A 26272-nucleotide genomic window follows, 5' to 3' on the forward strand; every position below is an offset into this window, starting at 1 on the left:
TTTGAAATTATAATTTGATACATTACTATTTATATAAGTAAATATATTACATTAAAAGTTACTCTGCATAATTAGGTAAATTTCACTCTATATCAAATACCCTATACAAATGCAAAATAAAACCAGTATCAGATTTTTATCGAACTGGAAAAAAAATTAGCAAGTGAGCAATAAAATGGACATTACCACAGTCCTAGCATAAATTTCAGCAACTCCCTGGAAAACAAATTAGTTTTAGGTCTCAAGAACTTTACAAACGGTGATGTCTTTTGATTTCATAATTATACTTTGTTAAATCTATCCTAGGAAATATTCATCATTGGGTACAATTTTATACCCAAGGACATTCTCCCAACATGATTGGTAATTGTGAAATTTTGAAATTTTTTTTTAAATTATTTATTTATTTATTTATGTATTTTTGGCTGTGTTGGGTCTTCGTTTCTGTGCCAGGGCTTTCTCTAGTTGCGGCAAGTGGGGGCCACTCTTCATCGCGGTGCGCGGGCCTCTCACTATCATGGCCTCTCCTGTTGCGGAGCACAGGCTCCAGACGCGCAGGCTCAGCAGTTGTGGCTCACGGGCCTAGTTGCTCCGCGGCATGTGGGATCTTCCCAGACCAGGGCTCGAACCCGTGTCCCCTGCATTAGCAGGCAGATTCTCAACCACTGCACCACCAGGGAAGCCCTTTTGAAATATTCTTAATCTAAAAAAACTAAAATGTTAAACAAGGCTACATCCGTAGACTAGAACATTATACAGGCATTGTAGATGTTTTATTTGAGTAATATTTTTAAGTTCATTTATTTATTTATTTTTGGCTGTGTTGGGTCTTCGTTGCTGTGCACAGGCTTTCTCTAGTTGCGGTGAACAGGGGCTACTGTTCATTGTGGTGCACGGGCTTCTCATTGCGGTGGCTTCTCTTGTTGTGGAGCACGGGCTCTAGGCGTGTGGGCTTCAGTAGTTGTGGCACACGGGCTCAGTAGTTGTGGCTCACAGGCTCTAGAGCGCAGGCTCAGTAGTTGTGGCACATGGGCTTAGTTGTTCTGTGGCATGTGGGATCTTCCCGGACCAGGGCTTGAACTCGTGTCCCCTGCATTGGCAGGTGGATTCTTTTTTTTTTTTTAAGTTGTCTTTTATCTAAATCTGTCTTTTTAAAAAAAATTAATTAATTAATTTATTTATTTATATTTGGCTGCATTGGGTCTTTGTTGCTGCGCGTGGGCTTTCTCTAGTTGTGGCGAGCAGGAGCTACTCTTTGTTGCAGTGCCCGGGCTTCTCATTGCAGTGGTTTCTCTTGTTGCGGAGCACGGGTTCTAGGCGCACGGGGTTCAGTAGTTGTGGCTCGCGGGCTCCAGAGCGCAGACTCTGTAGTTGTGGCACACGGGCTTAGTTGCTCCGCGGCATGTGGGATCTTCCCAGACCAGGGCTTGAACCCGTGTCCCTGCATTGGCAGGCAGATTCCTAACCACTGCGCCACCAGGGAAGTCCCTGAGTAATTTTTAATGGCATGAGAAAATGTTTATAATATAAAGCTTAATTTAGAAAATCAGTAAGCTTCTTCAAATATACCTTTTGACTAAAAAAAAATTACTCTGCAAACTTAGTTATAAAGTTAAATTAGTTGTCAATAACTTTTTTTCTTTTTGGCCACACTGCGTAGCATGTGGGATCTTAGTTCCCAACCAGGGATCAAACCCGTGCCCCCTGCAGTGGAAGTGTGGATTCTTAACCACTGGACCACCAGGGAAGTCCCTAGTTCTCAATAGCTTTTAAATATAATTTTTAGCGCAAATTTTTTTCACTTAACCCTCCATTGAATAAAAACAGTAAAATTTTCACTTTCTTTTTTATATATACAGATATTCATGGAGTATATAAATAGATACCCAGTACATATGTGTTTTCAAACTTTCATGGGGGGGCAATTAGGAAAAAACTATCTAAAAAGGCTCTGTGGGCAGGGGAAGAGGAGGCAAGGATGAAAAACAGTGGTTGAGAAACGTTGCCCTAACCCATTTGGAGAGTGCAAAATGAAAACTAAAAACAGAAGTAGAAAGTAAGAAGAAATATTCAGAAAATGGAAATGAATATGTCCCTATTTAAGACCCAGGCCTGAAGGAAGGTCTTCAGAGAACCTAGAGAGCAGGGTTCACAGAGTCCCCACCTCAGCCAGGCCGGCAGCATCTACAAGGTCCCCGATGGCCCCAACCTTGTCCCTCCTCCTGGCCCTGGTGCTGCTCAGCTGCAACTCCACCTGCTCTCTGGGCTGCGACCTGCCTCAGACCCGCAGCCTGGCTAACACCAGGGCCCTGATGCTCCTGCAACAAATGAGGAGAATCTCCCCCTTCTCCTGCCTGAAGGACAGAAATGACTTTGGATTCCCCCAGGAGGCGTTTGGTGGCAACCAGTTCCAGAAGGCTCAAGCCATCGCTGTCATCCATGAGACGATCCAGCAGATCTTCCAGCTCTTTAGCACGGAGGGCTCGGCTGCCGCTTGGGATGAGACCCTCCTGGACAAGTTCTGCACTGCACTTTATCAGCAGCTCACTGACCTGCAAGCCTGTCTGATGCAGGAGGCGGGGCTGGAAGGGACTCCCCTGCTGAAGGAGGACTCCATCCTGGCTGTGAGGAAATACTTCCACAGAATCACTGTCTATCTGCAAGAGAAGAAATACAGCCCTTGTGCCTGGGAGATTGTCAGAGCAGAAGTCATGAGATCCTTCTCTTCATCAACAAACTTGCAAGAAAGACTCAGGAGGAAGGAATGACACACACCTGCTTCAACACGGAAATGATTCTCACTGACTAACAAGACCAGACTTCCACCTGTGCTGCCATGTCAAAGACTCATTTCTGCTCTCATCATGCCCTGAATTGAATTAATTTGTCAAATGTCTTCAGTAATATTAAGCAACATGGTGTTCTACTCTACAGGCACTAGTTCCTCAAAGATGCCCATGCTGATCTATTTATCTATTTAAATATTTATTTATTTAACTATTTACAAAGATTAAAATTATTTTTGTTCATATAATATTATGTGCACATTTACACTGTAGTTTCAGAGAAAAAATACATTCTTTGTATTTAGTCAACTTATTATTTTCTTTGTTCATTAAATTCTTTTTGCTATAGAAAACTTCTTGTATGTTTATTATTTTAAAAAAATTACATCTTGGTGTATACACACACACACACAATGAATACTACTCAGCCATAAAAAAGAATGAAATAATGTCATTTGCAGCAACACGGATGGACCTAGAGACTATCATACTAAGTGAAGTAAGTCAGAGAAAGACAAATACATATCACTTATATGCGGAATTTAAAATATGATACAAATGAACTTATTTACAAAACAGAAACAGAGTCACAGACATAAAAAACAAACTCATGTTTACCACAGGGGAAAGGGGAGAAGGGATAAATTAGGAGTTTGGGATTAGCAGGTATAAACTACTATATATAAAATAGATAAACAACAAGGTCCTACTGTATAGCATAGGGAAGTATATTCAGTACCTTTTAATAAACCACAATGGAAAAGAATATGAAAAAGAATATATATATGTATAACTGAAACACCTTGCTGTACACCAGAAACTAACAAAACACTGTAAATCAACTATCCTTCAATAAACAAGCAAACAAAAAAAGAAAGTTAAAACGTTTAGCTTTCCTGAAAAAAAGAAAAAAAACACCACATCTGATTGTAACCTGATTAAAGAATGGATAGTACAGTTCACTACCCATTACTATGTTATTCAAGTTATAAGTAAAAAGAGACTTCCTCTAAGCCAGGTTTTATGCTGCTCTCAGGACACAGAGGTGAATGTAACAAATTCAACTGTTCTTTCTTGTATTGTTGATTTCTGTAGAGATACCAGACTAAAAACAATAATCATAATTAATATTAGTTATATAAATGTTACACTGAGAAGAAATAGAAAAAAATGAATTTCTCAGCAGTAGCTGGAGCAAGGTATGTCAGGAAATAATAACAAAAGCAGTCAGTATCCTCTACATTTGAGGGGCCAACATCCAAGTGCAAATGTCCTTTGGAAAATGGATTTTTGAGTCTGCAATTTACAAGCAATTCCATGAACTGAAAGCCAAGGAACAGAAGTAGTTATGTGTGAAGAGTGAATAGAATGAGAAAAGGACTTAAAATTGACTCATAGAACCTTCAACTAGTAAAAGGAGGAAAGAGCCACCAGAGAAGCAGAGGTAGAATGGCCATAAGTTAATAGGATAAAAGGGAACGGTGATAAGAGCCTATTTAAAAGACTAAATCTGCTTTCAGAATTGCATCATTCCAAACGTGGATTGAAACTGCTCAGTACATCGGGAAAATAGATGTCATTGGAGATCTTAGTGAGAGCTGGTTTGGAGAATTAATCACCAGAAACCACACTGGAGGAAGGGTGAATAAGAGAAGAGAAGTTAGTGACAATATATATATCATCTGGGAGATCTGCCTTCTGAAATGCAGGAGAGAAATAAAGTGGGAACTAGAAACAATTGTGGATTTTTTTTCTGCATAATTTTCTCTTTTTAAAGTATATTAATCTCTGGATAGATTTCATGGGTTTGATATATTGGCAAATCATATTAATATGTCTAATATTTTATTTATTTTAAATCATGACATTTAATTACTTACAATGATAATTATCATTCTTTTGATTAATAGGATGTCGAATGTCAGTCAGCTGCTCTGTGGATTGAAACCATCCACTACTTGGGGAAACAGATGAGAGGTGATTTGATGGAATTAATCAGCATAAACCTGGATACTGGAGTAGGTGGAAGGGTGACAAGAGAAGAACTCCCATTGTAATTGTTTCACCCTGGGAGTCACTTTACTTCTCTTACTCTCATCATAGTTATATTTACATTTGTTTTCCTTTTGCCTCAGTGCATCCAAGTGCAACAACAGCTTTCTAAGAAAGTTGAATGGAGAAGGAAACCAATGAAGTATTGAACATTATGGAAAATAATGGTACAGGCCCTTTATGTTTCCATTTTACCTCCTTATTTTGGGACTAACCTCAAGATAAAATAGAAAGTAATTCAGAAGAGCAAGACAACCGCTGCCCAGAAAAATACTAAATTAAAATGAACATATAAAAATTTAAAGACTCTGAAACTAGTAAGGCAAAGATGGCTAGTTTTCTCTAGCATCATGTACTTGCCTCACTGCCCTGCATTTTCACTGTGAGACAAAAAATGATGAGTAAAGAAGTTCAGCAGAAATGTAGTCACTGAATAATCTAGGGACAGTAATTAAATACTTCAATATAAGCTTCTAACGGTAGGTAAATCATCATTGAATTCCTGTGGCCAGCTCAGAAACTTAAGAACATAATGAGTATTCAAGAGTTTAATGAATTAAATTCAATACAGAAATCAACATTTAGCAAAATAAAATTCATTTAAGGTAAAGGTGAAAAAAAAAAAAGGATGACTTACCCAAACCCACGCTCCTTGCACACACACACACACACACACAGTGCATAATGTTTGGCTTGTGTCATCTGGAAGCTATTTGACACCTGAGTACCCAATGAAAAGAAGAGGGATTGTTCACAGAAACACTGTTGGGTCTAGGGCAGTTGATTGTTTTGGGGACAAAAGCAATTACCCTCCAATAAAGTTTTGCTAAAAGTTGAAAGTGTGATGAGCTGACTCAATGGCAGCTCATTTAAAGAGTGAGTTAGTGAGAGTCAATTGGACAATGTGTGGCTTGTGTGCACACTGAGCCAGAAGGTGAGATTAAACATGTGCTAATGGGTGAGGGGAGGTGGTACCGTGAAGGATAAACATGTTGTGGGGCTTGGAATTAGAGCTGAAATGCCCACGTGCAGCTAAAAAAATGCAGAAACCAGCCATGGATATGGGGAACAACCTGAAGAGTCATTAGTAGGAACATGTTAAAAGAGTGCAAAATGCCAGTTGCATTTCTGGTCTTGAGGCCCTAGTGAAGCACTGCCACCTGGTCATACTTTCTGTACACAAAATCTGAGTGTATTATTCATTAATAATTTTGTGTTGAGTAATTAATATGGACCCTAGATAATGATAAAATTGTGAACAAGACATAGACCTTTCTCCTAAGGGAGTTACTTGTCAAACAGGTCTAGTAAATCCTTTCTTTTTGCTTTTGGCCGCACTACAGGGCATGTGGGATCTGAGTTCCACGACCAGGCATCAAACCCAGGCCCTTGGCAGTTGAGAGCGCAGAGTCCTAACCACTGGACCACCAGGGAATTCCCAAGTAAATCCTTTCTTAAGAGGATAATCCAGAGGACTGAGGCAGCTTGGATGACAAAGGAAATAAAGAGGGCAAAACCAGAGCCCAGGATCAGAGGTAAAATTTTGTTCTTAGCAAGGAGAACTGTTTGCATACTTTTGATTTTAACCAAGAGACTTTTCTCATTTGAAAGCTTTCAATTCATTTACATTCAAACATCTGAAGATTTTTGGCAAATTAAACAGAAATAGTGAAAACAATAATCTAAATGATTGATGTCTTCTAATCTATTCTAATCTATTTAGAGCATACATAAAGGAAAGAAAAAAAAAAAGAAGAAACATCCAGAAACATCCAGAAAATGAAACATTACAATATTATATTTAAGAGACATTTATAGAAAGGACTTCAGAGAAACTAGGGGCCAGGATTCACACAGACACACACCTCATCCAGGCTATCAGCATCCCCAAGATCCTCAATGCCCACCCTGTCTGATGGCCCACTTGGTGGTTAGCTGTAGCAGCATATGTTCCCTGGGCTGTAACCTGTCTCAGAGGCATGGATTGGTTCACAGGAAGACCTGATGCTTCTGAGACAAATGAGGAGGATCTCTCTAATCTCCTGAGTGAAGGACATCTCTGGGAGACAGTGGATGGCAGTCAGCTCCAGAAGGCCCAGGCCATCTCTGTCCTCCATAAGATGCTCCAGCAGATCTTCCACCTCTTCCACACAGAGTGCTCCTCTGCTGCCTGGGACACCTCCCTCCTGGACAAACTCCACACTGGACTCTGTAAGCAGCTGGAGGACCTGGACGCCTGCTTGGTGCAGGTGATGGGAGAGGAAGAATCTGCCCTGGGAGTGACGGGCCCTACACTGGCCGTGAAGAGGTACTTCCAGGGAATCCATCTCTACCTGAAAAAGAAAAAAGACAGTGATCTTGCCTGGGAAATTGTCAGAGTGGAAATTATGTGCTCATTCTCTTCATATTCAAATTTTCAAGGAAGATTAAGAAGTAAGGTAAGGGACCTGGAGATGATACTCTTTAATATACTAAGTCACATTCCCATGTGTTCAGTCATTTTACAGAATCTTATTTCTCCTTTAGTCTTAGAATGCGTTGGGTTAAATTGCTCAAAATTGTGTTAAAATATTGTTCTTAAATGATTATCTCTAAGGGCATCATTCCTTGAGAGATACCTACAATGATGCTATGTATGTATTAATGTATTGGGGGAAATTCTGGTTTCCTACTCAACATGTAACCAGCTTGGAAGTCATCATTCCCCACCTCATATCAACAACAACAAAAATGCAGGACAAACTGAAAAACAACAACTCTTCTTAGATCCATCAGAGAACTGAGGTCACAGTGCAAGCTGCTGCCCTTATAACTGTGGAGAGAGGAGGATGCAGAGATCATGGCTTACTTGGAGCAGAACTGCAGGATAGGAACCAGAGCTGAAACTAGTACTGGTAGGAACACTTAAACTGTAATTGAAGAATTACTGGAGCATCCACATGGATGAGCTTGAGATTTAAAAACTGACTGTGGGATGCCCAGTTTTTGAGGGCCCTACATGTTTGTGAGTCTTACCTTCAGGACCTCACCAGGTGCTCACTGTGAAGGTCAAAGAAGAACCTCCTGGTGCTTCCAGCGGAGGTAGGGAAAAGGAGATCATTTTGAAGCACTCTCAGTGTTCTGTTCCCCTTAACAAAGGCCTGTCCTCAAGGAAAACTATTTTACCAGAGACTAACCCACCTCGGGGAAGGGAAATACCCAACTTCAACCCCCTACAACTTTTCCTGTCTCATAAGGGCAGGAAATAGGGTGGTAAAAAAATCTGAGAAGCACCTGTGAAGATCACAGCCCAGGAGCACAGACTCACTAAAACACTGAGACATAATCGTAGGATTATATAAAACTTCACCCTTCCCCATACGTATCATCACATCAACTGGGTCCTGTACTATAGGGGATTAAGACTGAAAAGAACTGCAAATATCAGACTTTATTTAAGAATAAATCTCTAGGGAAATCCAAAGACAAAAGGGGAGAAAAAAGCATGGACAAAAGAAGAAATTTTAGTCTCTGACATCTACAGCTAGAGCAAACAGTAAACATAGGGCATGACCTAGCAAGATAAATGCAAAACCTCATTCTAAAGGTCAATTTACCTCAGTTCCTTTTACCCAGTACATCATGTTCAGCTTTCAACAAAAACTTTCAAGGCACACTAAAAGGCAAAAGACACGGTTTGAGGAGACAAAGCAAGCATCAGAAGTAGACGCAGATATGGCAGAGATTTTGGAATTATCCTACCAGGAATTTAAAATAACTACCATTAATATGCTGAGGGCTCCAATGTATTCATATACTCGTTCATTTATTCATTCATCTACTTTATCTATGTCATACTATGTATCGTAGTTAAAATAGGTTTGTTCACATAATACCATGTTTACCTTTATAATATATTAAAATACAACAAAAATATACACTTTTTTGTGAAATTGTTTTCTTGTTTGATTTATGAAATTCTTTCCCTGATGACTTCTTGGAATTGTTTATTTTTGAAAAAAAAAAGGCATAAATTTGCAACCCATATTGAAGAATGGATGATGAATTCAAATTACTCATTCATTTTTTCCAGTTGCTTATATTTAAAACTGCATATTTCTATGCCACATTATGTGGTTATTCTGGGGATATAGAGGAAAATAAAGCAATTGCAAAAATCCATTCTCTTGGAACTTTCAATTTTGAAGAGAAAGAGAAATAAAACATTAATCATGCTTAATGAATTTCAATTTTCTATCATCCTACAGTGAGAGGTAAAAGACAAGGGATTCTTTCACCAGAAGCTTGAATGAGGGATATCAAGAAGGAGGAAAAAGTAGATGTATTCTATAAATGCCTCAGAAGTATCTAAAGGCAGACATCCCATTGGTAGATGAATCTGTTGATCTGGAATCTCCAAAAATGTACATTGTTGTTATTAATTTGCAATTGTTTGTTGCAAATTTGCAAATCAGGGCATGATAATTGATGTGTTTACTCATGAGTGTAGAATGAGAAGACGACCTAAAGCTTATGAAGATGTTTACCTTTTAAGGCTAAAAGACAAGGAGAGGCTACAAAGATGGAGTAGCCAGTGCAGTCAGGAGACAATCAGGGAAGAATGATCTTCAGAAAGTATTGAAGAAGAAAACAAAGGGTTTGAAGATTGAGCAGTACATTTAGGGAAGGATAGGGCTAAACTATCCAGTGGATCTGGAAACACAGATGCCTTTGGTGATTTTAGTAAGATCTGGTTTGGTAGAAAAGTAGGCCAGAAACCTGACTGGTGTAGACTGAAGGATGAATAATGGTAGTGTGGTAAATTTTTTCCTCCCTCTTTTTACCTAGATCAGTCTTGCTAGAGTTCTATAAAATTACTAAACTTTTAAAACAAATTCTTGGTTTCTTTTATTTTCTTCATAGATTTTCTATTTCCTTGATTTTTGCTATTCTCCTTATTGTTTCCTTCTATTTATTTTATGTCTAACTGTTCTTGTGACTGTTCCTTTCTTAATTTCCTGCCTTCTCTTGGATTAATTGACCTTTTTCATATGATTCTATTTTCTGTTTTATCTCCATTATTGGCTTAATAACTATTCCTTTCTGTTTCAATTTTAGTTTTCTCTATACTGTTTACCATGTATTATTTCAAGTTATCAAACTCTACCTTTTGTGGAGCTTTCCATATATTGTAAGAATCTTTAGTATGCTTCATTCGTCACCCTTCTCTCCTAGGCTACTGTGCCATACCTATTACTGCTACATGTGTTTTGAACTGCTGGATACATTTATATTATTTTTGCAGTAAACTGTCTAACCCTTTTTCTTATTTTGTGTAGCTCAAAGTTTCCATCTGGTATCATTTTCTCCTTTGAAGAGTGTCCTTTAACAATTCTTATAGGACAGGTCTGATCATGATGAATTCTCTCAGCTTCTGTTTCCCTGAAAAAGTCTTTATTTTAGCCTCAGTTGGAAGGATATATTTTCTGGATTTAAAATTCCGGGTTGTTTTTTTTTTCCCCTTCTGCTGTTAAATATGCCTTTTAATTGACATCTACTTTGCATAATTTCTGATAAGCTATCCAAAAGTATTCTTATTTTTCTTTCTTTGCAATGTAATGCGCTTTTGATACGTAACTGCTTTAAAGTTTTTTTCTTTATTACTTGTTGTCAGCAATTTTATAATGTGCTTTGCTGTGGCTGTGTGTGTGTGTGTATGTGTGTGTGTGTGTGTGCTGCTGGGGATTCACTGAGCTTCTTGTATCCATACATTTGTTGTTTTAATCTAATTCAAAAGATTATCTGCCATTATTTCTTCCAATATTTTGGTTGACTCTTCTCATTCTTTTCCTTTTGGCATTCCAAACATCTGGAGCTCTTATCTCATTCCATGCTTCCTTTTGGACAGATTCTACTGTTGTGTCTTTAAAGTTACTGATCTTTACATCTGTACTTGAATTTTCATTTCAGTTATTATGTTTTTCATTTCTAAAAGTTCATATTGGTTTTTATTGGTAACTTCCATTTCTTTACTTCTCTATACTTCCAGGAAGAGAGTCAAGATAATTGTTGACAAGATAGCTCAAGGAGATATTTTTGTCTCAGCATCACAGCCAGTTTTCTAGATGTTGATGGTAGTAGGACATGTTCAAGCCTTCTTATACATCATGAATGGAACTTGAACTGTCCTAATTCCCTTTAACAAATCTAATTTTATGTCAATTCTGTATTCCATCAGGATTTTATTTTCATCTATCATATAGCATAAGAGTTTACACTGATTTCTGCTTAGATTGCCAGGTAATCATTCTGGAATCATTTTATTGAAAGTTAACCATTTGAACATCAGATACATCCTTTATCCTAAATACATCCTTTATCCTAAATCTAATTGTTACTAACAATATAAGAGTCTTAGAATTTATGTGTTTTAGTAATCTGGCTACCTAATTTTTCCCTTTGTTACATTGTTTTTTCTGTTATTATAAAACACATCTTCTTTTTGTGTAGAGATTGATAGCCAAGACTTCTACTCTATTGCTTCCTTTCTTTCTGATTAAATTAAGATTTGATTTATATGTAGGGCAATGACTTCAGGAAACCCACAAGCTCTTAAGGGATTAATAAGTAGTCAATTTGCAATGAATATAATAGTCAGAGACACTTTCTTCATAGGATGAAAATTTTAAACTGAAAATTTCTCTACCTCAATATCCAAAGTAAAGAGCAAAATTAGGTGAAAGCCAGGAAAAAACACAATAACATCCATCAACAAAATACAGAGAGCAAGAAAGTGTGTAATTTTGGCATGAAAATGTATGAGAATTTCAAGATATAAAATGTAAGTAATTATTTATGATGTGATAATAGGATTATGCATCACACCTAGATTCTGTTAGGAATTGAGATGTTTGGTTTTGAGGAATTCATTTAACTTCTCTGACCATCAGTTTTCCCAAATGTAAAGTAGGGTGGAAATATTCCTAGAGTTGTTTTGAGTATTAAACAAACAAGAACATTTAAAAGCATTTAGCAGAGTATCTTCCACAGAGTGAGAGCTTAACAGATGGTGGCTATTATGTTTTCATATAGATCTACACGAGAGTAGTGAAATCTCCTACCCCTCTCTCTGTAACTGACTGCAAAACACTGACAGTCTAAACAACATATTTAGGAAGTATCCTGAAGAAATTAGACACACTTAATATCAGGGATAAGTCTGAAGTATATGCAATCAGAAATTGGTGGCCTGTAAATATCTGGTACAGAGATCAGTCTCCAAAGGAAAGTTGAAAAAATTATATGTATTTGAATAATATATAGTATATAATGTATGATGGCATGTATTATTGTATAGAACATATTAAAAATATATATGATATTTGCTGATTCTGATACCTGGCACACTTCCCCTTTCCTCCCTACTTTCCTGGACCCCATTCTTTCACTCCCATATCATAATCGTTTCCTTCTTCCCAGTGAAGAAATGCCCAGTGTGCTCTCCTCACTCACTTTGCATTAACCTGTAATGCCCATTCATACAGCTGTTTCCTATTCCCTTGTGGTTTCTTGCTGTCAATTTTACTTGAGTACAAAACCACCAATTGAAAGCAAAAGTTGTGTGAAGTTCTAGGTTTCTTGGAAACTCCTATGTGAGAGGACTTTTTTTTTTTTTTCTCCTGGTGAATATTTTTGGAAATGAGTGAATGTCCCTGTTACAATGATGTAACAGTAGCTGTAGCAAAAAGGAAATAGAAAGCAGGATCCATTTCATTCTGTGGGCTATTAAAATATTTATGAAGGAGGAGTGCCCCCTATTGGCCAGGATGGACAATGACAGCAGCCAATCTGAAGACCTGGCTTCTGTTCTATGCCAAAGTCTAGTCCTCTAGCAGGAGATTTTTCTTCAGAGCTAAAAACGCTTTTTCTTGGAAAGAACTGTCTCCAGTAGTCTAAGAAGCCTGCTTTGTTAGCCTTTAAATATATACATTTTTGATGATGGATCTTTTTTAAAAAATTTTTATTGTAGTATAGTTGATTTACAATGTTGCGTTAGTTTCTGCTGTACAGAAAAGTGAATCAGTTATACATATACATATATCCACTCTTTTTTAGAATCTTTTCCCATATAGGTCATTACAGAGTATTGAGTAGAGTTCCCTGTGCTGTACAGTAGGTTCTTACTAGTTATCTATTTTATATATAGTAGCATGTATATGTCAATCCCAATCTCCCAATTTATCCCTACCCCACCTTCCCCTTGGTAACCGTAAGTTTGTTTCCTACATCTGTGACTCTATTTCTGTTCTGTAAATAGGTTCATTTGTATCATTTTTAAAGATTCCACATATAAGCAGTAAATATTTTTTTAAATATACTTTTTTTTAAAAAAGAGTGGTTAGGTTCACAGCCAGGTTGAGCAGAAGGTATAGAGATTTCCCATATATTCCCTGCTCCTATATATGCATAGTCACCCCATCATCAACATTCCTCACCAGATGGAACATTTGTTAACACTGCTTCCAAGAGTGTGAAAATTAGTTCTTGGGGGTGTGAACACATCTTAGACATTACAATGGTTTGGGGAGCTCCAAAGTACAACCTTGTCTAACAAAAACCTTATTTAGTATTTCTTTTCTCTCATTGTCTTGTGAGATACACAAAATGTATGCAAGATCAGGGCTACAAACCTATAGCTAACAGATGGCTGTGACTGGAGGCTTTCTCTCCATCCTTTCCTGCATCTTAGTCATACTGTGAGAGGTGGGCTGTGCATACTTCTTGCTGCCATTGGCTGTCTTGTGGACGTTGTTTATGTTTAATCCTCATCACTGCTGAGTGTGATGTGGGCCTTGGGAATGAAATACAAATAGTTTCTATTCCATGATTTAATTCTATTAAAGTTATTCAACACATCAATCATTATGTCTAGTGCTAAACAGATAAAAAATGTTGACAATATCTTGATGAATATCTAGCAGCTGGTGAAATTAATTATTTTCTCATATGAGGTAAAATTAAAAGTTAAATACCAAAATAAATTTAAAAATAATTTAATTTTCAATTGCTCTTAGCAGTTTTAAATAATTTAAAATATTTAATAACATTAAAATTACTATGTATTTTTAGAAACTGTTAACTTGCATATGTAATTTTCTATATTACAATTTATATAATTAAACAAACTTGTAAGTCACTCAGCAAATTTAGTTATAAAGTTGTGCCAATAGCTTTTAAATTTAACTTGTAGCTTAACATTTTTATTTAGTCATTCTTAATCCTGCATTGAATAAAAAGAGCAAACTTTGCACTTTCTTTTCCTATGTACAGAATAGAGATATCCATGGAGTACATAACTACATACACAGGATATACATGTTATCAAAATTTCATGGGGGGGGGCAATTAGGAAATAATATCTAAAAAGGCTCTGTGGGTAGGGGAGGAGTCAATAATGGAAAAAAATTGTTGCGAAACACTGCTCTAACCCATTTGGAGAGTGAAAAATGAAAACTAAAAACAGAAGTAGAAAGTAAGAAGAAATATTCAGAAAATGGAAATGAATATGTCCCTATTTAAGACCCAGGCCTGAAGGAAGGTCTTCAGAGAACCTAGAGAGCAGGGTTCACAGAGTCCCCACCTCAGCCAGGCCGGCAGCATCTACAAGGTCCCCGATGGCCCCAACCTTGTCCCTCCTCCTGGCCCTGGTGCTGCTCAGCTGCAACTCCACCTGCTCTCTGGGCTGCGACCTGCCTCAGACCCGCAGCCTGGCTAACACCAGGGCCCTGATGCTCCTGCAACAAATGAGGAGAATCTCCCCCTTCTCCTGCCTGAAGGACAGAAATGACTTTGGATTCCCCCAGGAGGCGTTTGGTGGCAACCAGTTCCAGAAGGCTCAAGCCATCGCTGTCGTCCATGAGATGATCCAGCAGACCTTCCAGCTCTTCAGCACAGAGGGCTCGGCTGCCGCTTGGGATGAGACCCTCCTGGACAAGTTCTGCACTGCACTTTATCAGCAGCTCACTGACCTGCAAGCCTGTCTGATGCAGGAGGCGGGGCTGGAAGGGACTCCCCTGCTGAAGGAGGACTCCATCCTGGCTGTGAGGAAATACTTCCACAGAATCACTGTCTATCTGCAAGAGAAGAAATACAGCCCTTGTGCCTGGGAGATTGTCAGAGCAGAAGTCATGAGATCCTTCTCTTCATCAACAAACTTGCAAGAAAGACTCAGGAGGAAGGAATGACACACACCTGCTTCAACACGGAAATGATTCTCACTGACTAACAAGACCACACTTCCTGTGCTGCCACGTCAAAGACTCTCATTTCTGCTCTCATTATGCCCTGAATTGAATTAATTTGTCAAATGTTTTCAGGAATATTAAGCAACATGATGTTCTACTCTACAGGCACTAGTCCCTCACAGATGCCCATGCTGATCTATTTATTTATCTACTTAAATATTTATCTATTTTAATATTTATTTAACTATTTATAAGATTTAAAGTATTTTTATTTTTATAATATTTTGTGTACCTTTACATTGTGTAATATAATATGTTCTTTATAATTAGTTTATTTTGTCTTGTTTATTAAATTTTTATTATAGAAAACTTCTTGTATTTGTTTATTCCTTAAAAAGAAACACCAAGCCTGATTGTGCAACTTGATTAAAGAAATGGATGTCACAATTCATTTACCCATCACATTATATTCAAATTAAAAGTAACAACTGACTTTCTGTAAGCCAGGTTGGATATTGCCCTCAGGATATAAAAGTGAACACAACAAATACAGCTCTTGCTCTCTTGTTTCTTTGATTTTTGAAGGGAAAGAAATCTAAAAATAATAATCATACTTAATGCTATAATGAGAAGAAGGAAAAACAAATGAATTCTCTCACGAGAAGCAAGAGTGGAAAATGTCAGGAAATAAAAATAAAAGCAGTAGATATCCTCTCTAGTTGACTAGAAGACATTTAAGTGCAAATGTCATTTGTTAGTTGGATATGTGAGTTTATAATTTAAAAGGAATGCTGTAGCTGGAGGTACCTTATCTGGCAAACGAAAGCCAGAAACGGAGGTAGTTGTGTGCGGAGATAGTGAAGAGTGAGAAAAAGACTTAAAATTGATTCTGAGGATCTTTCACCTTTAAAGGGAGGGGAGAGAAGAGCCACAAAGGAAACAGAGGTGGAATGGCCATACATTACAAGGACAATAACAGAGAACAGTGATAAGAGTGTATTTAAGAAAATAAAGTGCTTAGAAGAAATCAGTGGATTCATGGAAGATGTGGATTGAAACTACACAGTACATCAGGAATACAGATGGCATTGGCAACCTTAATGAGATTTGGCTTGGTGGAGTGAATAAGCGGAAACCACAATGGAGTAGGCAGAAGCGTAAATCAGAGAAGTTAGTGACTCTGAGGTGGAGAAGGAAATAGTGTGGGATCTGGTAAATAATGTCGGTTAGTTTTTCTGTGCATAGTTTTCCTTTTTACATAGCATATCTTTTTTCTAAATGATTTTATGTAATCGATGTACTGGCAAATCATATTAATGTGTTTAATATTGTATTTATTTTAAATCATGACTTAATTACTTACAATGATAATTTATCTAAGTTAATACTACTTTGTATATCAGTAAGCTGCTCATCATTTAAAAAAATTCATTAGGCAGGAATAGTTAACTAATTCAATCCCTCATCAAAAAATCTAATTACTACTGATAATGTAATGTTTCCTGGAATTATTGGCTTTATTAGTTATATTACTTAACTTTCATCATTGTGACACTGGTTACTACAGCAACTTTACACACATTTCATTTTATATTACAGCTAGATATGAAAAGAATTCTTTTATATTACTACTTGGTAATTTTTCCTAATTTTATGAATATCACAATCTTCTGTGGATTCCAAAATAACAAAAATTATACTGAACATAAAGACTGACAGACTTCCTTCAAAAAGGAAAGTGGGAAACTGGATCAGGCAACCTCTTTCTCAATACTTAATGTAAAGGAAAAAAAATAGTCAAAACCGTCTGAAAATATAACATGAACCATGGAAATCCATAGAGCAAGAGAGTGTTGCGTATAATTCAGGAGTAAAAACAGATTTAACAATGATAACAGAAATCCAGAATACAAAGCTCAAAAAATCACCCGTAACTCACAATGAAAAATTTTTCATTGAAATTCCATTCTGCTTGTACACGTGTTATGTCGCGAAACCCACATAATCTAAGCCTCAGTTTTTCCATAAATAAAATGGGTTCAAAATATTTATAGATTTTTTATGAATACTAAATGAACTCATGTGTTTTAAAGCATTTAGCATCATATATTAGAGTAAGGAATTAAAATATACTAGGTATTTTCCTGTTTTCCTTCAGACAGTTGTATATGAGAATATTATATGTCTCTTTCTATAAAATTCTCAGGAACTGTGACCTACTTTTCAGTAACTGACCTCCAAAGGAGGCAGCCTAAAAAAAACAGAATTCTGTCATGAATTTTACAGAAGGATGAAAAATTGTCATTTCGTTCCTCATTTCAAAGAAGTGTATTGTTTACATTCAGAGATGAAATGGTGGCTTGTATTGATATCTGAGAGACAGGAATAAATATTTAGATAAAGGGCAGAAGAACATGCTATCTATTTAATGGTTCTGGCACCTGGCACATTCCCTCCCTCTCAGCATTCCAGGATACACTCCCATATCACAATATTTCCTTCCCCTCCAAGGTAGAAATTCCCACACCATCCTTCTTATTCACTTTTTACCTCTTCACCATTCACACAACTCCCTTCTGCTGTTTTTTCAGCTTAATGGTTTTCCTAAAAAGCAGAACAACACAACAAGAAAGCAAAAGTTAAATAAAACTTCTAGGTTTTGCACAAACATCTGCAAGAGAGGCTTTCCTTAATTTCAGCTGAGTATGATGTAATAGTAGCTGTAGCTAAAAGGAAACAAAGCAGGATCCAGCTTATGGGTGGGAAGATGAAACTCCTCTCAGGGAAGACAGCCCTCAGGTGGCTAAGTGCAACAAGAGCAGCGACCAAGACTGGAGGACAGGCCTCTGATCTATGCAGAAATCCTACCACTTCCTGGGGATGTCCCTTCATGCTACAAAAAGGCTTCTTCTTGGCACCAATTAATTCTAATGCTGTCATAAACTTGTTTCTTTACTCTTTGTTACAAAGAGAAAGAGTCTCCAGAGTCTCTGGCTTCAGGCAGGGCATGGACTCTTTGGGATCAGGCAAAGGGACAAAGATGTGTTCCCCGCCTACAACCCACTATGCAGACCACAGCCTCCCTTTGAATTACTCCTTCCATGTACAACAAAACAGGCAGAGCTGCCAATCTGGACATGGAATTCAATGATAACCAGGAAAACCTCAGGTTTATAATGCATTAAACAACTCTCAACAATAAAATTTTAGTTTCACAGATTTATTCCAAATATGAGACTTCAACTATTATTAAATAGAAAAATATTCTCATTGCCACTCTGAATAACAATCTTGACATTTATTGTACTCAGTAGTAAAAACTCTGCCTAGGTAGCAAAAGAGAGAAGCTAAGAAGTGTGAATGAATAGTATCTGAGAGCTTAGTGACATTTTTTTAAATTCAAATGTATCAATTTTGGTATAAGTTGAGAGGAATTTCTGTAATCAATATTTTCATTGAGGTATTTCACTGGGGAGTATGTGTGAATTGCTAAGGTAGCAGGGAGGGCCTGCAACTGTGTGTGTGTCTCCAATCTTTTCCTGAGGTTACTCACTCAACATTTGGATTTGCTGTTCTCCAACTTGGAGTTGGCCAGGGCCTTAGTAAAATTTCAACAGACTTTTGTCCTTTGCTGTCTTGTTCTCCCCTCTGGAGGAGGGGCAGATGGAAACATTCAGCAGATGGAGAAGGCTTGGAAACATTTGGCTTCCCAGCCTGTATCGGTCAGGGTTTTCCAGAAACAGAACCAGCAGGAACCAGAGAAAGAGAGATATTGATATTTTAAGGAATTTGCTTAGGTGATTGTAGAGGCTTGGCAAGTTCAAAATCTGCAGGGTAGGCTGCAGGCTGGAAACCCAGGGAAGAGTTGCTGTTCAAGTCCAAAGGCAGTATCTGGCAGAATTCCTTCTTATTCCTGGGAGGGTCAGTCTTTTTCTATTAAGGCCTTCAACTGATTGGATGAGGGCCACCTGTAATATGGAGGGTAATATGCTTTACTTAAAGTCTACTGATTTAAATGTCAAATTCCTATAATCTCATGTAAAACCTACCTTCACAGAAACATCTAGAATAGTGTTTGACCAAGTATCTGGGTAACATGGTCTAGCCAAGTTGACATATAAAATGAACTATTACATTGTTCCTCCCTAATTCATGTCTTAACACTTTTCAAATATTATTCCTCTTCCATTCTTTGATGGCTGCTTATGTATTTTGTATATTTTACTTAATTTTCCTTATTTTGTTGGTTTCTGGGCGAGGAAATTCTGAGATCAGGCTTCATTCAGCCACCTTGCCAGGCAAGTCTCTGTAGCCATGTCCTGTTTCATCTGAAGTTAAAATTTTGTATATATTAAAAAATAACCACCTTTTTTTATAGGTTAGCTATTTTTCATGAGCTTACAAGGTTACCGTGGGCCTCCTCTCTCCTTTTTAAATCTAATCTTACTGTCAATTCTCCATTCCATCAAGATTTTACTATCACATATGGTATGGGATGAGATTTTATTTTGATTTCTTCCTAGATTGCTAACTAATCATCCTAGAACCATTTATTGAAATGTTTTTCCATCATGTTAACATCAGAAATACCTTTTATCTTAAATCTAATTAATACTGATAATTCAATTTCAGAATTGAAATAATCTGTTTACCTAATTTCTCTCTTTATCACACTGTTTTTAGTATTACTACTATAACCTCATTTCATTTTCTAGAAAAGATAGGTATGTTAAGAATTCTTCTATTCTTTAACATTATTTGCATTCTTCCTGATTAAATTTATATTTCATCCTCAATGTGGAGCATCAATTTTATGAAAATCACAGGCTCCTGGGGATGCACAGATAACCAAACTGCAATGAGTATAATAGCCTGGGACAATTCCTTCATAAGATGGAAGACTGAAACTGGATCAAGGAAGTTCTCTTCCACAATATCTAAGGTAAAGAACAGGTGGAAACCAGCAAAAAAAGAAATAAAATAGTATGTACCAATAAAAAGAAAACAAGGCAGCAAGACGTTTATTTAATTTTGGGATCAAAGCATATTTTAAAACTTAATAGAATTCTAAAACATGAAACTTTTTCAATTGCCTATAATATGCAATATAGGGTTCTGTATTGAATCTTGATTCTGCCAGCAATTATGTGTGATCCTAGAAAATTCACCTAACTTCTCTGAGCCTCAGTTTTCTCAAACGTACAATAAGGTGAAAATATTCTAAGAATTACTGTACTAAACTAACACATTTTAAAACACTTCGTAGGCTATTTTCCACAGAGTTAGGGCTTAAATATGGTAACTATTTTCTTATTTTTTCATATAGATATCTATCAGAATAGTGAAGTCTCCCACCTCTTTCTCAATACCTGCAAAAACATGACAGTCTGAAAAAGGGAATTCTGTGAAGTGTTCTGGAGAAGACTGAAATATAGTCACTCTTCACATCAAAGGTAACATTTATATTTTCAGTTCCAAAATGGCGGCCTGAATAAATATCTGGAAGAGAAGTTAGTTTTCTAAACTGAAGTGAAATATGTATAGTATTAATTTGCAGATTTTGATATCTGGCTCCTTTTGCCCTCTCCTCCTTGCTTTTCTGAATCACATTCTTTTATTTTCATATATACCACAGTTACTTACAGGCATAGCTCAGGGTATTGTAGGTTCAGTTCCAGACCACCACAATAAATCTAGACCTCAATTAGCAGAACTAGAATTTAACATCCACTGAAACATATATTTTTCTCTCTAAAATTACCCTCATCTCCACTAAACACAGCCAAATCAAGACTAATTTGTCTGCAAAACAAGTCTGGTCAATTGATCATATAGGCTCCTCCAAACTGGCTGAGGTAGAACTCCCCAGAAGGAGTCTCAGACTGAATTCCCAACAGGCTTCTCAAGGCCAGGAAAGTCATGCCCAAGGCCTGCCATCAGGCTCTGCCTCAGTGGATTTCTTAGTCCCCAAAATATTGAGATTCTTGCACATGCCAGGAGACAGTTTTTCCCATTCACCTGATAAGTCTGCTCAGAACCCAAGAGTCCCCAATTTCTGGAGGGACCGGGCAGAGAGAAAAGAAAAATGTTTTAATTCTACCCACAGGTGTAGTTTACCAAAATTGCTGTAAATCATAACCAACTTGAGGGGAAGGGCTTCCCTCTATCTGGAAAACACACATAAAAACCAGTAACTTTCCAGACAAAACCCATAAAAATTATAACCATATTCGCCAGTTCACTCAGTAACCAATCTTTTTGTTTTCTTTTTATGAAGTCATTAGGTTTTCCATTAGGATACCTTAATTTCTTACTCTGTTCAGAAGTATAATCTGACATTTATCAGAGACCTGTTATTGTCAAAAGGTCCTTCCTATGAATCTTCTTGAAGATGAAGCACTTTTGCAAACGCATCAGAGTACAACAAACATTGTCTATAAATGACAGAGGACTTAAAAAGGCATGGTTAAGCACCTGATTACAATGTAATCCATAAAGAAACTTGGTTACAATAACTAGAATTATAACCGATTATAATCTTAACCCTTAAAAACCTTAATCTTTGGCAAAAACCAAGAAGCAAGTAATTGTGCATTTCCTGATTGGAAACTTACACTTTAGTCTTTCTCTCCTAAGAAGGCAAGAGTAGGTAAACTTAGGCCCGCCCAGCAATTAATGTTTCAATATTTTATCCTATTTGAAATGACCTAGATAGTCAATGAATTCTCTTCATTCAACTTCGTTTAGTTTCAAGTTACCAAAATCTGGAGAGACTATTTTAGATAGACATTCCCCAAACATAATTTATTTCTGCAGAGTTTACCTAAAAGCTCTTCTTTCTCCTTTACTCGTAGATATCACAGAAGATTAGAGAGATTAGAAGATTAGAGATCCCAGGTAGATCATTTACATCTCAAAGGCATAAGAGAAATACCAATTCCTTCTAGAAAGCTGGCTTAACCAATTACAAAAGGCTCACTTAGATACAACAGCGGAGCCATTAGAGACCATTGTTCTCCATATCTCTTGGCAGCCCCCATTAACCAAGGACAGCCACCACAAACTAGTAGACAGCCACCACAGGATTACCCCTGCAACTTTCGGGCCCCGCATGCTAGCGGACAGCCTCTGCAACTTTCCATTACCCTTCCTGTATTTTCCAACCTCTCTGTGCTCATGGCAGTTTCCTCGGGCTCCTGGCTGGTCCGCCAATTGTTGGGCTGCACCCCACAGGCCTACAAGTCCTGTGCTTGCCCAGATTCAAGACTGAAGAGCCCAGAGTCAGCAACAGAGACATCTATGGTTTAATGGATGGGGGAGCTTACACGTCTGAAGCAAGGTCCTGGAGTGAAACCCCACCGTGTGCGGTGCGCAGTGGGCCAGACTTGGTGGCAGTCTTCGATCCTGTGGGGGGAAGGTGTTGCAGGAAGGGGGACCCCTTCCAGGGCCTGAGAGTGGGCTCTTGTCTAACGCTTGGAAGTGAATTGTCCAAGGAGACACACGTGCTGACAAAGCAAGAGACTTTATTGGGGAGGGGTGCTCGGAAGGAGAGCAGCAGGGTAAGGGAACCCAGGAGAACTGCCACGTGGCTCACAGTCTCAGGTTTTATGGTAACGGGGTTAGTTTCCGGGTTGTCTCTGAGCAATCATTCTGACTCAGGGTCCTTCCTGGTGGCGCGCCCATCGTTCAGCCAAGATGGATTCCAGTAAGAAGGATTCTGGGAGGTCGGTAGGACATATGGACTGGCGTTTCCTCTCTCTTTTTGACCTTTCCGGAAATCTTCTGGCTGGTGGTAGCTTGTTAGTTCCACATTCCTTACCAGGACCTGCTGTTGTAAGATAACTCATGCAAGTGGCTACTATCTTGCCTGGCCAGGGTGGTCAGTTTTGGTCAGTGGTTCCCCTAACAAAGGGGAGATTGCCAGTTCTAGGGGAATTGACATCAGGTGGGCTCATTAGTTACCAGGGAAACCAGTAGAGGGGCACGCCCCTCACCGCCCCTTTGATAAGATAACTAACTAGCTGGGGCCTGGTGCAAGTACATAAGAAGGTCAGTCATGTGCATAGGGTGTAGGTGAAGAAGCAGGCACTGGTGGGGCAGGGGATGTACAGAGAGCAAGAGAGCAGCCATCTTGAGTGGCCTGACCACACATACATACATACGTTAATTTAAAAAATACTTTATTGCTATAAACTACTAATGGTCATCTGGGCCTTCAGCAAGTCAGAATTTTTTTGCCGGTGAAGGTTGGAACAATCCTGAAAATTAAGGCGATGTGACACAGAGACATGGTGTATGCAAAAGCCGTTAGAAAATGGCACTGATAGACTTGCTTGACATAGGGTTGTCATAAACCTTCAATTAGTAAAAAGCGCAATTATCTGTGAAGTGCGATAAAGCAAAGTATGCCTGTACTTCCTCTCCAATGTAGAAATTCGCAGTATGCTCCCCTCATTCACTCCTCCTTCACCTGCACCAGCCATTCATACAGCTGTTTCCTGTTCCTTTGTGGTTCTGGCCACCAATTTCCTCTTAAGAGTACAAAGCCACAAATTAAAAGCAAAAGTTGAGCGAAAGTTCTGGACTTTTCAGAAACTCCTATATAAGAGGTTATTGTTTTTCTTCTGATGAATATTTTTGGGAATGAGGGGATGTCCTTGTTACAATATTGTAACAGTAGCTGTAGCAAAAATGAACTGGAAAGCAGGATCCATTTTACTCTGGAGGCTATTAAAACACTTATGGAGGAAGAGTGCCACTTAGTGGCCAAGACGGACTAGGACATTGACCAAGTCTGCAGAGCAGGATTCCTTCTGTTCTAGGCAGAAGTCTGTCTTCTTCCACTAGCATTTTCTTCGGAGCTAAAAGAGAATCTTTCCTGGAAAGAACTGACACCAATAACTTGGCTAAGCCTGCTTCCTTAGCTTTGCATCTTAGAGAGGGAAAATACTCCCAGCTTCAGGCAGGACATGTCTTTGGGCTAAGGCAGCTGTGTGGAGAGAAGGGTTAGAATGTGTTCCTTGCCTCCAGGCTGCTCAGCTGGCCAAGGCTCCTGAATCATTATTTGCTTTACATACTGTAGGACTCTTGGAGGCTTACAGCCTGCCATTCTGGGTGTGGAAATGCAAGGGGAATCAGAGGAAATAGCTCCTGTTTGAAGGTGCATTAACTCTTTCTTAAGAGTATGTTGTCAGTTTTTCAAATCCATTCCCAGTATGAGATCATGTTGCTTGACTTTACAGTTAGGAGAAAATTCTCAATGTCCCTTTGAATAATGACTGCACTTGCATCCCTTCCACATTGACTCAGTAGTAAGAGTGAACACAGACATACATAAAGGAATTTCAGAGAATACAATTGTTGCCAACTGACAGCCTGGGGTATGTCTATTTGGGTAGAATTGAGAACGATTAAGGTAATCCAATATTGTAATTGGCGAAGTTAACCAGGAAGTATGCATGCATGCATGCATGTGTGTGTGTGTATGTGTGTGTGTGAATTGCTCAGGTAGCAGGGAAGGGCTTCAATTTAGCCTAGATCTCTCAAATCTCTGCCTTAGGTTACAGACTTCGTAACCAATTGACGGATGAGAGGGCTCTCTAATTTACATGTTAAATAATTTTTGTCCTTTGTCTTTCTATCTTCCTTCACCACTTCGGGAGCCCATTTCAGGGCAGGACAACATGGACATTTTTTGGACTTACTTGACTCTGTCTTTGTGGCTGCTTAACATCTTTCAAATACGATGATTCCTTCTATTCTATGGTTGATGCTTTTTTTAGGTTTAACTTACACTTTGCCATTTTGTCAGCAGAAACGTCACTTCTCTTTTTTCACTTTCATGACATTCAGAATTACCTTTGTTTTATTTTTGCCCACAAACAGCTCTCAAGTTTTGCTTTCTAGGAAAGTTGAAATGAGAAACAAAAAATCTCAAGTCTTGAAAATCATAGAAAATAAGGTGAAACCCCTTTGCCATTCTTTTACTTCCCATTTTATTAACCTCAGGATGAAATGGAAAGTAACTATGGCCAGTAAATCACTATGTAAAAAATAAGTTCCTAAATTTTTTTGGTTGTTATTTAAATTTAAAACAAGACATCATGAATAAGTAAAGGAAACCTGGCTATTTCTCTCTGACATAATCTGGGCCTCACTGCTCTGCGTTCTGAACACAAGGCAGAGATGGACAAACAAATAAGCCCAGTAGAAATACGTAGACTGAATGAACAACTGAAGGTCGCTAGTTTCTGTGACACAAACTTCTAATGAGAGACAGCATCATCACTGAATTCCCTATAGCCAACTCAGAAATTCTGAGCGTAAGAAAAGTTCAACGGTTTAAAAGAGTTGAACAATAAAAGCTGTACTGGCAAAATAAAAATTGTCTACTAAAGGTGAAACAATTGCAATTGAATAATTCCTCCACCTACTTAGACAAAACAAACTTTTGCTCTCAGCATCTGCGGGCTGCTGATACTTTTGATACCTGGGGACACAGGTAAGGAGAGGAGGAAGTCCCCACTGAGAACGAGGGTCCTACACACGAACACTCCAGGGGCAAGGGTTCGGGTCCTGGAAGATGAATTATTTTGCAAACAAAGAAACAAGCCCCTCCACAGTAGAATTCTGAAGTCCTCGGGATGTGGTGAGCCTGCCCTCAGGGAGTAAGCCCCAGAGAGTTTGGGCTGAGGACACTCTGTCATTCCAGGAAAGTGCTACTAGATGTGATAACTACCTTGTGAGTGAGGCGGTGCTGGAAAATACAATTAATTATCTTGGAATTAGAATCTGCATACCTACATTCACCAGAAAAGAACCAGGATTCCTGCTGAGCGTATTGGCACAGCCTGTGGAGCACTATAGGTCTCCTGTAAGAAAATGGTGGAAAGAAAGGGTGATGTCTAGTATATTAGTCCTGACCTTGTGGCCCCAGTGAAGAATAACCTCAGGAACTTGAATGAATGCATTCTAGAAAGAAGAGAAACACCTGAGAAGCTCGTTCACTAGTAATCTTAAGCCTCTGCTCTAAATAAAACAGAAAACAAAACCAGTTTTTGGTTCTAAACAGCTTATTTACCATGCATGGTCTGGTAATTACTTAACAAAATACAGAAACCTATAGGGGTGAGGGACCCCAACTTCCTATGTATAAAGTAAGGATGGTAAAAATGTAGTCCAGATTCAAGGACAAATTTTGTTCCTAACACA

At 38.2% G+C, this 26272-nt stretch overlaps 2 protein-coding genes and 1 pseudogene across 2 annotated transcripts; all 3 read left to right on the top strand.

Moving 5' to 3' along the window:
- The first annotated feature begins 2198 nt into the window (after positions 1–2198).
- LOC133097216 (interferon alpha-1-like) lies at positions 2199–2768 on the top strand. The gene has a single exon (XM_061199116.1). It carries the CDS (start codon positions 2199–2201, stop codon positions 2766–2768), a length of 570 nt encoding a protein of 189 aa, XP_061055099.1.
- A 3985-nt stretch (positions 2769–6753) lies between these two features.
- On the top strand, positions 6754–9442 carry LOC133097340 (interferon omega-2-like; annotated as a pseudogene).
- A 5049-nt stretch (positions 9443–14491) lies between these two features.
- Positions 14492–15061, top strand: LOC133097217 (interferon alpha-1-like). The gene has a single exon (XM_061199117.1). It carries the CDS (start codon positions 14492–14494, stop codon positions 15059–15061), a length of 570 nt encoding a protein of 189 aa, XP_061055100.1.
- Positions 15062–26272: the final 11211 nt, after the last annotated feature.

This window comes from Eubalaena glacialis, chromosome 9, assembly GCF_028564815.1.
Source record: "Eubalaena glacialis isolate mEubGla1 chromosome 9, mEubGla1.1.hap2.+ XY, whole genome shotgun sequence".
NCBI lineage: Eukaryota > Metazoa > Chordata > Mammalia > Artiodactyla > Balaenidae > Eubalaena > Eubalaena glacialis.